The following is a 12,227-nucleotide window of genomic DNA, read 5'->3' on the forward strand; positions in this document are numbered from 1 at the left end:
AATAGATCTTTTAAATACTTCGCAAAACCCGACATCTCTTGGAAGGCATTCAGAAACGGAATATTCAATGATTGGCAGTTGAAACAACCTAAGCTTGGTTTCCTTTTCCTAATCCATAATCAGCTTTTTCAATGCCCACATGGCCTTATGTTCAAGTTCGACTTGCAGATGGCACGCCTTGCTAAAACTTAGCCCGTAAAGAAAAGTTCCAATGGGCGTTTTGAATGCTGTTCTGTAGGCACAAAGAGCATCATCAAATTTTTGGGACCAGTTGGTCCTATTTGCATTTACCGCCTTGGCCAAGAGGCTATTTATCTCCCGATTGGAAACTTCTACCTAGCCATTAGTTTGAGGATGATATGGAGTGACCACCCTATTCTTGACACCGTATTTTTCTTGCAGTACCACAAAAGCCTTATTGCAGAAATGCATATCACCATCACTAATGATACCTCTTGGGGTGCCAAAATGGGTGAAGATGTTTTTCTTTAGAAAGCTGGTGAACTCTTCCCTTCATTATTGGGTAAAGCCATTGCTTCTAACCACTTTGAGACGTAGTCGACAACCACCAAGATGTATTTCATACCACCTAAGCTCACAAAGGGCCCTATAAAATCAATGCCCCAAATATCAAAGAGCTCTACCTCCAACACAAAATTCATAGGCATCTCGTGCCTCTTAGCAATCGATTCTTGGCATTGGTCACAAGTCCTCGCCATCAAATTTGCATCATGATAGAGAGTCCGCCAGTAATATCCACACTCAAGCACCTTAGATGCTGTATGATTTCCACTATGATGACCCCTAACAGGAAAGTCATGGCAGGCCAAGATATCCATCTCCTCAGATTCGGGAACACAACGTCGAATGATGTTGTCGGCGTATATTCGGAACAAGTATGGTTCATCCCAATAATATTCCCAGCAATCTCTCAAGAATTTATATTTCTGGTACGCCTTGATCTCATCAGGAATAAGCCCAGTCATAAAGTAATATGCTATGTCAGCATACCATGGTGCTATATCACATGACATTGCTAGAAGCCTTTCATCCCGGAACGCATTATTGATCTCAAGTTCTCCTGTAAAATCTCGTAAATATAAGTTAGGTGTTAATGTGTAAAAACTAGTATTAAGAAGATATTTTAGCTATGTGAATCCATCGAGATGAATTCAGGTGATAGACAATCATTTTGAAGTCAAACCAAAAAAGTAAAGTCCTTAAGGACTTCTAAACTTGTCTATTTGTGGAGAACTTCTTACTATTTCCCATTTTTCTAGATAGTTGCGCAGAGAATCTGAGAAAACTCAAAACATGAAAGTTGTAGGTCTTTGAAATAATTTTCCAGCCATATATTTTGGAGCTCAAACGGAGCGATGTACAAAAGATTTATGTCCATTTTACTGAGCAAAGGTTGATAGTTGCGTCGCAAGGGTGCTGGGATCATAATGTTGTTCTGACAAAATTCTTGCCTTGTGTGGCACCCAACACCACTGAAATGCAAGGATACTACATGTGGTCTCATCCACGATGGGTCCACAATGCAAGGGTGTCGCGGCCCATTATTTTTCTGGTTCTGAATTTCATAAGTTTCCCACTTCGTTTTGGTCGACTTTTGTGGGAAAACAACCCTATGGTTTTGCCAAAACATCTAAGGTAAGTTCTTGAGAAATTACCATCATTGAAACATCAATCTAACATGAAATTAACCTTAGTTCATCCTTCAAATCATAGATTCTTGAAAACCGAAGAAAGAGAAGTTAAAGGAAACTTTGAGAAACTTCTTATAGATATGTTCTATTATCCTTACTGAGATTTGTGAGAGGTATGGGACTAGTTTAAGGCATTATAAACAATAATAATTCATGGGTGATTCATGGGGGATTCAAGAGCATGTTATTTTTTCACCTAAAAACCCTAATTTTTCGATAAGGGTGGAAACTCTTAGAATTTGATTAAAGTTCTGAACTTTATCATTAATAATCATTGTAGAACAATTTTAGAACTTGGAGGGAAACGTTTTCTAGCTTTTAGTTGGATTTGAGGTATGTCTACTTTTCGAAAAAATCTTCTTTTTGAAGTATGTTATCTTGTTTGAAACATGTAGATGATTGTTCGTGACTTGAAATATTTCTTTGGAATATGAACATGATTGAAACTCTTGTTTGGTGGAAGTTCTTTCAGAATTAAAGATAATTTCTTGTAGAAAAGGTCATGCGTGTGTAGAGTCAAGCCCCCATTGAACCTTATACGAACTATACTACTTTATAAAACTTGTTTTTCCCATTATTGGATGATTGAACTCATTTTTCCAAAGGTTGGACCTTAAACTTGTTTTGCTGATTGAATGGATTTCTTGAACTTAAAAATGAATAAGAGATTTGACTAAGATTTTTAAATTGCTTATGACTTGAAATGCCTCAATTTTGAGATGATGACTAGAGAGTGAGATTTGGCTCTAAGCCATGATTGATGATTCGGTTAATATGCCATGATTCGTATTTTTTTGTGTGTTTGGGCCTGTATGGGCAAGCTGTGCTAGTATAGAGGACAATTAGCTGTTATGGATCCTAGCGTATCGATACGAGTATTGTTATGTCTATCCAAAGGATGATTGACCTCTGAGGCGTATAGCCTGGTGCATCAATTGTTGTGTCAGTCCAGAGGACGATTGACCTCCGAGGCCTATATCCCGGTGCATCTACTGATGTGCTAGTCCATAGGACGATTAGTCGCCTGTGAGTGGCTTGTTTTGGTATCTTGGTTGCCTGTGAGTGGCTTGTGGTAATCTTGAGTTCGTAAGTGACATACTTGACATTGTAAACGGTAACGAGTTAAACTTGATGAATTCTTCATTATTTGATTCTCGGATGATTTCTCTGAGTTTATGGATTACTCCATTTCTGGGTTTTCGAATTATTTCATTTAATATTGTTTTACTGATTATTATTCGTTTTATGACTACTTTGATTTCGTTAACTATTGCCTCTTAGACACTCACTCAGTACCCAGTACTCAGGCATACCATTATTGTTTTTATGGTATGCTAAGAGTACTTACTGCTTTCCAAATTATTTGTGAGCCCACACACTTGTTCGTGGGTTTTCATTGAGTCATTTATTACTTCTTAGGAGTTTCCGAGCTGCGTCCCGATGAGTTAGACATTTATGCATTATCTTAGAAGCTCCATAAATAGTTATCAAATTTTGGGTAGTGTGCAGGAGTCTCATATGAGTCGTTTAGGCATTTCACCATGTTTTTAAGACTAAGCATGCAATTAGACTTCCGCTATGTTATTTCATAAGCGTCATACTGATTTTATTTATAAATTCATAACTTGTTGAAATAATTTATGAAAGATTATTAAAAAGGGAATTGACGTTTATTGATTCATAAAGTGCCTCCAATATTGTTCATAGCGCCAGATGCCTTTATGTCCAGGGTCGGGTATGGGGCGTGACATCCCCCATTGGTCTGTCGGCTTTCTCAAGCCTCGATAAATGATCTGCAACCCGATTTTCTGACCCCCTTTCGATCTTTGACCTCAAAGTCGAGTTCTTGCAACAAGAGAACCCAATGAATCAACCTCGGCTTAGCATCATTCTTGGCCATTACGTACCGCAGTGCTGCGTGGTCAGTAAACACCACCACTTGGGACCCCAAAAAATAGCCCTGAACTTTTTGAAAGCATAGGCAATGGCAAGTAGTTCTTTTTCGGTCACTGTGTCATACATCTGGGCACCACTCAATGTGTTACTAGCATAATAGATCTGGTGCATGATCTTGTTGTAAAGCAGACCAAGCACCGCTCCAATTGCAAATCCTCTAGCATAACACATCAGCCCAAACGGAAGTGACCAATCAGGTGACACAGTAACAAGAGCAGAAGTAAGTCGCTCTTTCGATTCCTTAAATGCCTTGCGACACTTTTCATCGAACTCGAACTTAGCCTATTTTTAAAGAAACTTGCACAAGGATTTTCTATCTTCAAAAAATCTTTAATAAATCACCGATAGAACCCGATGCCCCAAGAAATTTTGAACCCCTTTGAGTCAGATGGGTGGAGGAAGCTTTGCAATCACATCAATCTAGGTTTGATCAACCTCAATTCCCTTTTCAAAGATTTTGTGGCCAAGAACAATTCCTTCCTTCACCATAAAGTGAAACTTCTCCTTGTTAGGAACATGGTTTGTGTCCTCGCACCGCTTCAAAACTCGACCTAGATGGTCAAGACAATCGTCGAACGAATCACCGATAACAGAAAAGTCATCCATGAAGACCTCCAAGAATTATTCCACCATATCAGAAAAGATAGACATCATGCAAAGCTAGAAAGTGGCTGAAGTATTGCATAGACTGAATGGCATTCGGCTGAATGCAAAAGTCCCACAAGGACACGTCAATATGGTCTTCGCCTGATTCTCTAAGGCAATATTAATATGATTATAGCCAGAGTACCCAACCAACAAGCAATAATAAGAACGCCCCGCTAGCTGATCAAGCATTTGATCAATAAAACACATAGGGAAGTGGTCCTTGTATGTTGCAGAGTTAAGCTTTTGATAATCCATACACACTCTCCACCATGTAACTGTTGTTGTCGGAATCAGCTTGTTCTTCACATTCGGCACCACTGTGATGCCATCCTACTTCGAAATACATTGCATTAGGCTAACCCATTTGCTATCTGCAATTGGGAAAACCACACCAGCGTCTAACCAATTAATAATCTCCTTCTTGACCATCTCTCACATAGGTGGATTCACTCTCCTATGCTCATAAATACAAAAGGGAATCCCGCAAATGTCTGCAATGGTCCACCCTATAGCTCACCCATACTCTCTCAAAATTTCAAGTAACCTCTTTGTCTGCTCATCAGTCAGCCAAAAAGAATCAATAACTGACAATGTACTATCCGGACTGAGAAACTCATACCTCAAATGTGCTGGAAGATGCTTGAGCTCAAGCTTTGGTGGATCAATAATAGATGGTTTTGCTGGAGAAGTTTTTCGATTCTCAAGATCAAGAGACAATTTCTTTGGCCGATAAGAAGAATATCCCAATCCTTCAAGCGAATTTACAGGCTCTACATATGTCTTTGTATCATCTGTATCAAAATAGACTAGGATAGTCGCTAATGTTTCCCCAAGGCACTCTTCTTCCATCCTGAATTCAACGGCCTCTTCTATGACATCTATAGCATCAATAACCGAAATGCTTTCGTAAGAACTAGGTAGTTTCATACCCTTGCTGGCTTCAAAAGTCTCCTCTTTATCGTTAACACAAAATTTGATCTGGTTCTTCTCTGAATCCATGAGAGTCCTTCCAGTGGCAAGGAAGGGTCATCCCATAATAATAGGAATATCTCAATCAACAACACAATCAAGAATCACAAAATTTGCTGGTAGAAGGAATTGTCCAACTCGAACAAGCACGTCATCAACCACCCTAACTGGCCTCTTTATGGATCTATCAGTCATCTACAGTTTTATGCTGGTAGGTTTAGGAATTCCCAACCCCGATTACTTGTTGGCATAGGTTAATGCTATCCCCATTATCATAAGGAGCATGAGCAAAATCATGATGGCCAACAGTGCACGGAAAAGTAAAAGCCCATGGATCCTCCTTCTTCTGAAGTCTAGTTGTAGATATGACAGAACTAACATGGTGATTCACACTCGCAGTGTCATGCTTAACTAGCCTATTCTTCGTCAATAGATCTTTCAAATACTTCACAAAACCCAACATCTCTTAGAAGGCATTAAGAAACGGAATATTCATCGACAGCTGCTTAGTTGATCATAGAAACGCTGACACTTAGCATCCTCAGTTTTCTTCACTAACCTCTGAGGAAAGGGAGATGAAGATTTTATCAATTTAGTTAAGGGCTTGAGTTCCCCAGTAGCCTTATCTTTTTCCTTGTCACCGCTCATATCTTGAGCCTTTGGAGCATCTGGCACAGGATCGACATCAACGAACATTCTGAATTTCATCTTGTGCTTCCTCAATCTCACTTGGCACCTTTGTATCTGCTTCTTCTGTAGGCCCTTTTTCAGTTGATTTTGCACCCACACCTTGAAGCAGTTTCCCACTTTGGGTGCTAATGGCAGCACACTTCTCAAGTTGATTGTCACGACCCAACCCCGTAGGCCGTGACTAGTGCCCGATCTGGGCAACCAACACGTATATCAATTGCTATCTCAAATTTTATCAAACGCAAACTAGTATATAGCAGAAGCCGACAAGGCTTTACTTCGAATTTAGATAATTTCCAGAAAGAAATTTCGGCAGAGTTTCCTTTTCTTTACGGACTACCCAATATACCCTGCACGCAGAAAATACCAACAGAAGACCACACAGGGCGAACGAAGCAACATTTAAGTATATGCGGACCGGCCGCCGTGGCGAATGAGACCGCCCAAACACAACATATACACACATATGTACAGAAAGACCCCAACCCACAAACATGTCCACAGAACTCTAAACAGACCGACAGAATCATATGACCGGACAGGGCCCTGCCGTACCCATGAACGAGAATATACATATATAGTAATGACAGACTGTACCAAAAGATGGGCTCTGAACAAAAGAGCGCTCCAAAGTAGCAGAATAGGATCCTAAGCGGGCAGATCAGTAAACCTGTCGTCGGTACCTGCGCGGCATGAAAACGCAGCCCCCGAAGAAAGGGGGTCAGTACGAAATATGTACTGAATATGTAAAGCCTGAATTACAGAGACAAAATCATAACTGGTACAGAACATACAGAAAGTAAACAGAAAATCCAAAGTATCAGATATATATTTTCAAAACATGCAGAGTGTGTACAGAAACATATGTCATATCAAATCCGGCCCCTGCCAAGGGACTCGGCAGACAGCACGTGGCCACCCTCCCGACGCTGGTGCCACAACACAGAAGAATCAGAAAAGGGGCATAACCCCGTATCATAATATGTCATATCAGAACAAGCGTACATGGCACAGCATACTCCACAAACCCATGTACGCGTATACCTGCCCCCTCACATCGAGGCACGGCGAACAATGCAAAGGATCACGCTTGACAACATATCCTGGCCCGGGCTTAGTGTGGGAAACATTGGGGCATCCACGAGTAGAGTAGTGAGAGACTAATGCAATTAAAATATCATAAATGTTTCCATAGACTCGATGAGACATATCAAAGACAAACCGATCTAATGAAGTCGGAAGGGATCATAATAAACGAGTTTCGGATGTCATAATAAATTGCAGAAGTATAACCTTTCTGAAACCGTTCCGAGTGTCAAAACAATTTATCAGACTTAATGGAATATTTAAAATAATGTTTGTTAGGTAGTTAGAATGGTAGTTAAAACATTTCTTTCAAACACCGCTCAAAAATAGGACTTAAGTACAATACGGGCAAAATCGGGAATAGTGGGCCCACCTCGGGACAAGCAAGGCGGTGGGCTCAAATTACATATTTTAAACTTATGGGGTCGCCTACAAAGGTTCTAAGGACGTTCTATAGCTTTCCAAGTAGTTTAGAGAAAGTTTGCATAATTTCCAAGAAAGCGTACCAAAAGAGTTTAATCTTATTGAAAGAAAAAGTGATGTTTTCACTTGCGGATTCCGATGGGCAAAAAGTCTTTCGAGGCCTGAATCCGATTCTAATACACTTAGGCATGCCAAAAGAAGGATCGAGGTAGCTTTACATACCTTTTGAGCTTTTTAAGCCTATCCAAGCTCACTCTCCGTTTCGTCGAAAATCTGCAAATGGTCACATTTACCAATTGTAAGTTATAGATGCTACGAATTCAATTCAACTCATATTTGTCTACCGAAATTTCGGCAGCACTTCCCCTATACACATAGCACCCCCGAGAATTCAACTCGGCGCAAAACCATCAACAACAACCCAAACAACAACATCAACATCAACAACAAACATTAGAGACACAATATCATTCAACTAGCCATCATTCTAACAAAGTGACATAACCTTCACTCCAACCTGAATCTTTAAACTAATATCAATGATTTCACATTCATTATCAATCAAGATCATCACAATATAGTTTTAGAAACATTTCATATCGTTTCCTCAAGTTATACACACGATATACATAATATACTACTTTCCGCCAAAGTCATAACTTATTCAAAACATCTAATATTTGGCACACATATTCACAACATGTTTCCAACTTCCAAATTCATCAATGATCATCACAATTAACAACCAAATAACTTCATTTTCCTAATGTCGGAAAATCATACTAAAACGACATAAGTTTCTACATTCCTTTTCAATACAAACTTATATCATTTTATCTTCATTTACATTGCAAACATCACAATAACACACTAACACACTAAACAACTTAATCCATTCCCACTCCAACTCCAACATAGTACACGGCCATATGCTCTTCTATCAACATCAACCAAATTCATTCAACTTCCAATTCCAATATGCATTTCATCACTACCACAACTAGAATATAACATGAATTCAACACATTATGACTATACAATCATATACATACCAACGGCTACACATATACATCACACACCCACTTTGCAACTTCCATTTCTCCATACAATTAACACATTTCTACATACTACAACACAAACAAGACTTCACAACATAAGGATAGGGATAAATTCTCACATTTTCCTCTAGTCTTCTTCACTTGGAGGTATGGTCACTTTGATGAATTTGATGCTTCTCTCTCCAAACCAACTACACCAAGTTACAAAGGGACCTTGAATTAGTAGAAAAATCACAAGGCAACAATTTTTGGAACAAGATTTTTGGGAGTGAAATTTCCCAAGCAAACCCGAAACCCTCTTGCTCTTTCTCTCTTGCTTGTTTTGTTTGTTCTTGCTTTCTAATGTCTTGAATCTTCTATGCATATAATATAAAGACTTGGTCACATGACCAAGCACATGACCAAATAAAATGGGCTTGGATCATGGCCATGTTGGCCGGCCATGATCCCTACTTTGGGCCTCAATTCCACTTCAATTGTTTTGAGCCCAATGACTTGTGAATCATATTTAGCAATTCCCGAAACTAATTTCTAAAATTCCAAAATTGCCCTTAGCCTTGTCCCACACTTCCACGACTCTATTCTTTCATGCACAACTCCTATGTCAAATAAAAATCAAATTTGACCTCATTTCTCAAAAATCCAAGATATTTCAAATTTTCCAAACGTGTGAAAACACGGGATATAACATTGATTACCTCCGCCGCTCTTAGGAATTGGAATTTTATCACTCCGGAGGCCTCCTTTTTGTAGAGGGTATTGTGCTCTTGAAATATCTCTCATCTACTCAAAATTTTGGATGGCAGTAGTGCGAGAGCCCACAGTTTCAGTCAACCCCTTCAAAGTTTTATCAGACTTCTTTTGGTTGGCTAGCACCTTCTCAAGCATGCTCTGCAACTTAGAACCTCCTTGCTCATATGATTGACAATTTGGTGGTACATAGGGATTGGAACTCCTATTTCTGAAATTATTGATGTTGTTGTAGTTCTCTTGGTTCGAACCTGTCACGACCCGACTAGGGGGCCGCGACGAGCACCCGGTGCTAGCCTACCCGGGCACCCCTTAGCTAACACTTATGCTTACATTTAGGTGAGCCCCATATTAGACATACATTTCCTTTCATCCATCAAACTAGTCCCATTGGACGACAACACTTCTTATATCATCATAGGCGTCGACGCTACATCAATGTACATGAGCCGACAAGGCTAACAAAATGATATACAAAATATAGGCCGATAAGGCCGGACACGTCTAATCATATACACGTGACTACAAGCCTCTAAGGAGAGTATAACATATCACATGAGCGGGACAGGACCCCGCTATGCCCACAATTATGTACACAAAAGAATAAGTACCCAAAAGCTATGGCTCCGATTAAAATGGAGCTCTGCTGTGAAGTCTCTGAGAAAGCAGCTATGGATCAAGCCTGTCTCCCTGTGCACCTGCGGGCATGACGCAGCGTCCACAAACAAAAGGACGTCAGTACGAAGAATGTACTGAGTATGTAAAGCATGATCAATATCAATATAGAAGCATAAATAGTAACATAAGAAATAGCATAGGATGGGAGATGGCAATATTGTCATCATATGCACTTACTTGCCTTTCATAGGAACTTTCCCTTGCTAATACGTATTTGCGTACATACATCATTATTCGTATTTCGTAATAGTACCCGTACCATATTTGTGCTCGTATTCGTATACATGCCCTTATTCACATTCATATACATAGTCATATCATATTCGTACTCATATCATATACATAGCATTTCCATAGCATACCCGACCACGTAGGATCGGTGTTTCATACATACTTGGACAATCAAGGCTCAAGGTTACTCATACCTGGCCCTACCAAGGCTTCAGGGTTATCTGTACCCTCTGCAGAGGTGCGCACGCGTTACGTAATCGTATACATACTTATTTACATATCATACCCGGCCTCATAAGCTCGGGGTTCTATGATAGTCGTACATATACATAATAGCTCATAAACATCTTTACTTTAATCATCGTTATAATAATCGTCATCGTTATTATCATTATAGTCATCATCAATAGCATTATCACTACTATTGTCATCCACCTCTTCTACCTTAATAGGCCTACTCGTAATACGAGAAACTTAGTACAATCATAGCGTATCAAGAATCGTGAGCTTACAAGCTCGGAAGATCAATTCATTTGGAAGACAACATACTCGTATAGAGGATTTAGATGTTTGGCCAAAGAACCATGCCTTATAAAAGAAGGGTTAGCCTTACATACCTTTCCATCGCACTATTCTACACTTGCGCGTTCCCCTCCAACGTTAGCGTTTCTACCTTCATTAAAGTCATACTATCATTAGAATCGATAATTAGAACACATGGCTAAAACTAGGGGAAAATCGGACAACATTTCCTTCACATCATAATTCAACTCCCAAATGTCAACAATACATTCACAATATCATAACAATGGCCTTTAGTCATTCACATTATCCACATTCCTCAATTTACTTTCATTTGCCCATATCTATGGCTATGACACATGATTTCGTCCATTCACATACAATGTCTATTTCATGGTCTTTCAACGTCATTTATAACCCATTCATGTCCCAATATAACAACAATCATGATTCGATTCCAACTAATTCTCTAAATGGCACTATTCATCATTCATGACCCATTTTACCATATTCTTCTACACTCCAAGTATTTCAAATCCCCAATATCTTAAACAACATATAAACATCATGAATATTACCTTAGATGTTGTAGGAACAAGCTTTAGTTGATAATACTCCACTTTGAGCAAAACCCTAGTTTATCTCCATTTGGATTTCTTGACCTTGGATGATCTTTGATGGTTTTCTTACTCTTGATTTACTTGTTTTATGTTGTTGGTCACCAAATATCTTTGAATTCTTGGGGAATAAATGTAGAGAGATGTTTTAGAGAGAAGGGGTGTGATGTAGAAGTGAAATGAAATAAGCCTTGGTCCCCTTATTTAATGACTTGAAAATCTGATTTGAAGTGCACAGTGGTCGTAAACTTGGTTTACGGTCCTTATTCCAGTTTACGGACCGTCCTTCATGGTCGTATTTAATCATAACAGAACCAGAAACTCAGGCTGAAGCATGGTGATTTACGATCACGGTTTACGGGCCGTAAACCACTTTACGGTCTGTATTTTGGGTCGTATTTAACCATTTGATCAATTAGTAGAAAGTTGAAATTTTGGAAGCCAAAATACGACATGCCAGTTTACGGACCGTATACCACTTTACGGTCCGTATTTCACTTTACGACCAACTGGCCAGAATGCAAGCCTGCAACTTTTCACATTTCCAAAACCTATAATTAGTCATTGCGGAGCATAACCTATCTCTTATCGCAATTGCCTTTGGAATCTTATTTAGGGTCATCAAATGTCGTTTCTTACTCATGGAAACATCATACACTCGTGCTCATCACTAGGTCATTCACTTGCGTACCAACGGAAGATTTTCCGAGGTGTAGCATTCTTCCCCCCTTAAGAACATTCGTCCTCGAATGTTAAAGCCTTCGGGAATTCTATAAAAATTTCGCCAGAGTTTCCCTTATAATATGGCACTACCATCCTGCCACAACAACCCATAATATCGATGCCTCACAGGGCCACAACACAATAGCATAAAAATTTGGCCACAC

General features: G+C 39.5%; 1 protein-coding gene across 1 annotated transcript; it reads right to left on the bottom strand.

Moving 5' to 3' along the window:
- Positions 1–488: 488 nt before the first annotated feature.
- On the bottom strand, positions 489–4,274 carry LOC132612047 (uncharacterized). The gene is made up of 3 exons (XM_060326392.1): positions 4,104–4,274; positions 3,620–3,950; positions 489–1,081 (listed from the first exon to the last, which is right to left on the bottom strand). Exons 1-3 carry the CDS (start codon positions 4,272–4,274, stop codon positions 489–491), a joined length of 1,095 nt encoding a protein of 364 aa, XP_060182375.1.
- Positions 4,275–12,227: the final 7,953 nt, after the last annotated feature.

This window comes from Lycium barbarum, chromosome 9 (genome assembly GCF_019175385.1).
Source record: "Lycium barbarum isolate Lr01 chromosome 9, ASM1917538v2, whole genome shotgun sequence".
Classification (NCBI taxonomy): Eukaryota; Viridiplantae; Streptophyta; class Magnoliopsida; order Solanales; family Solanaceae; genus Lycium; species Lycium barbarum.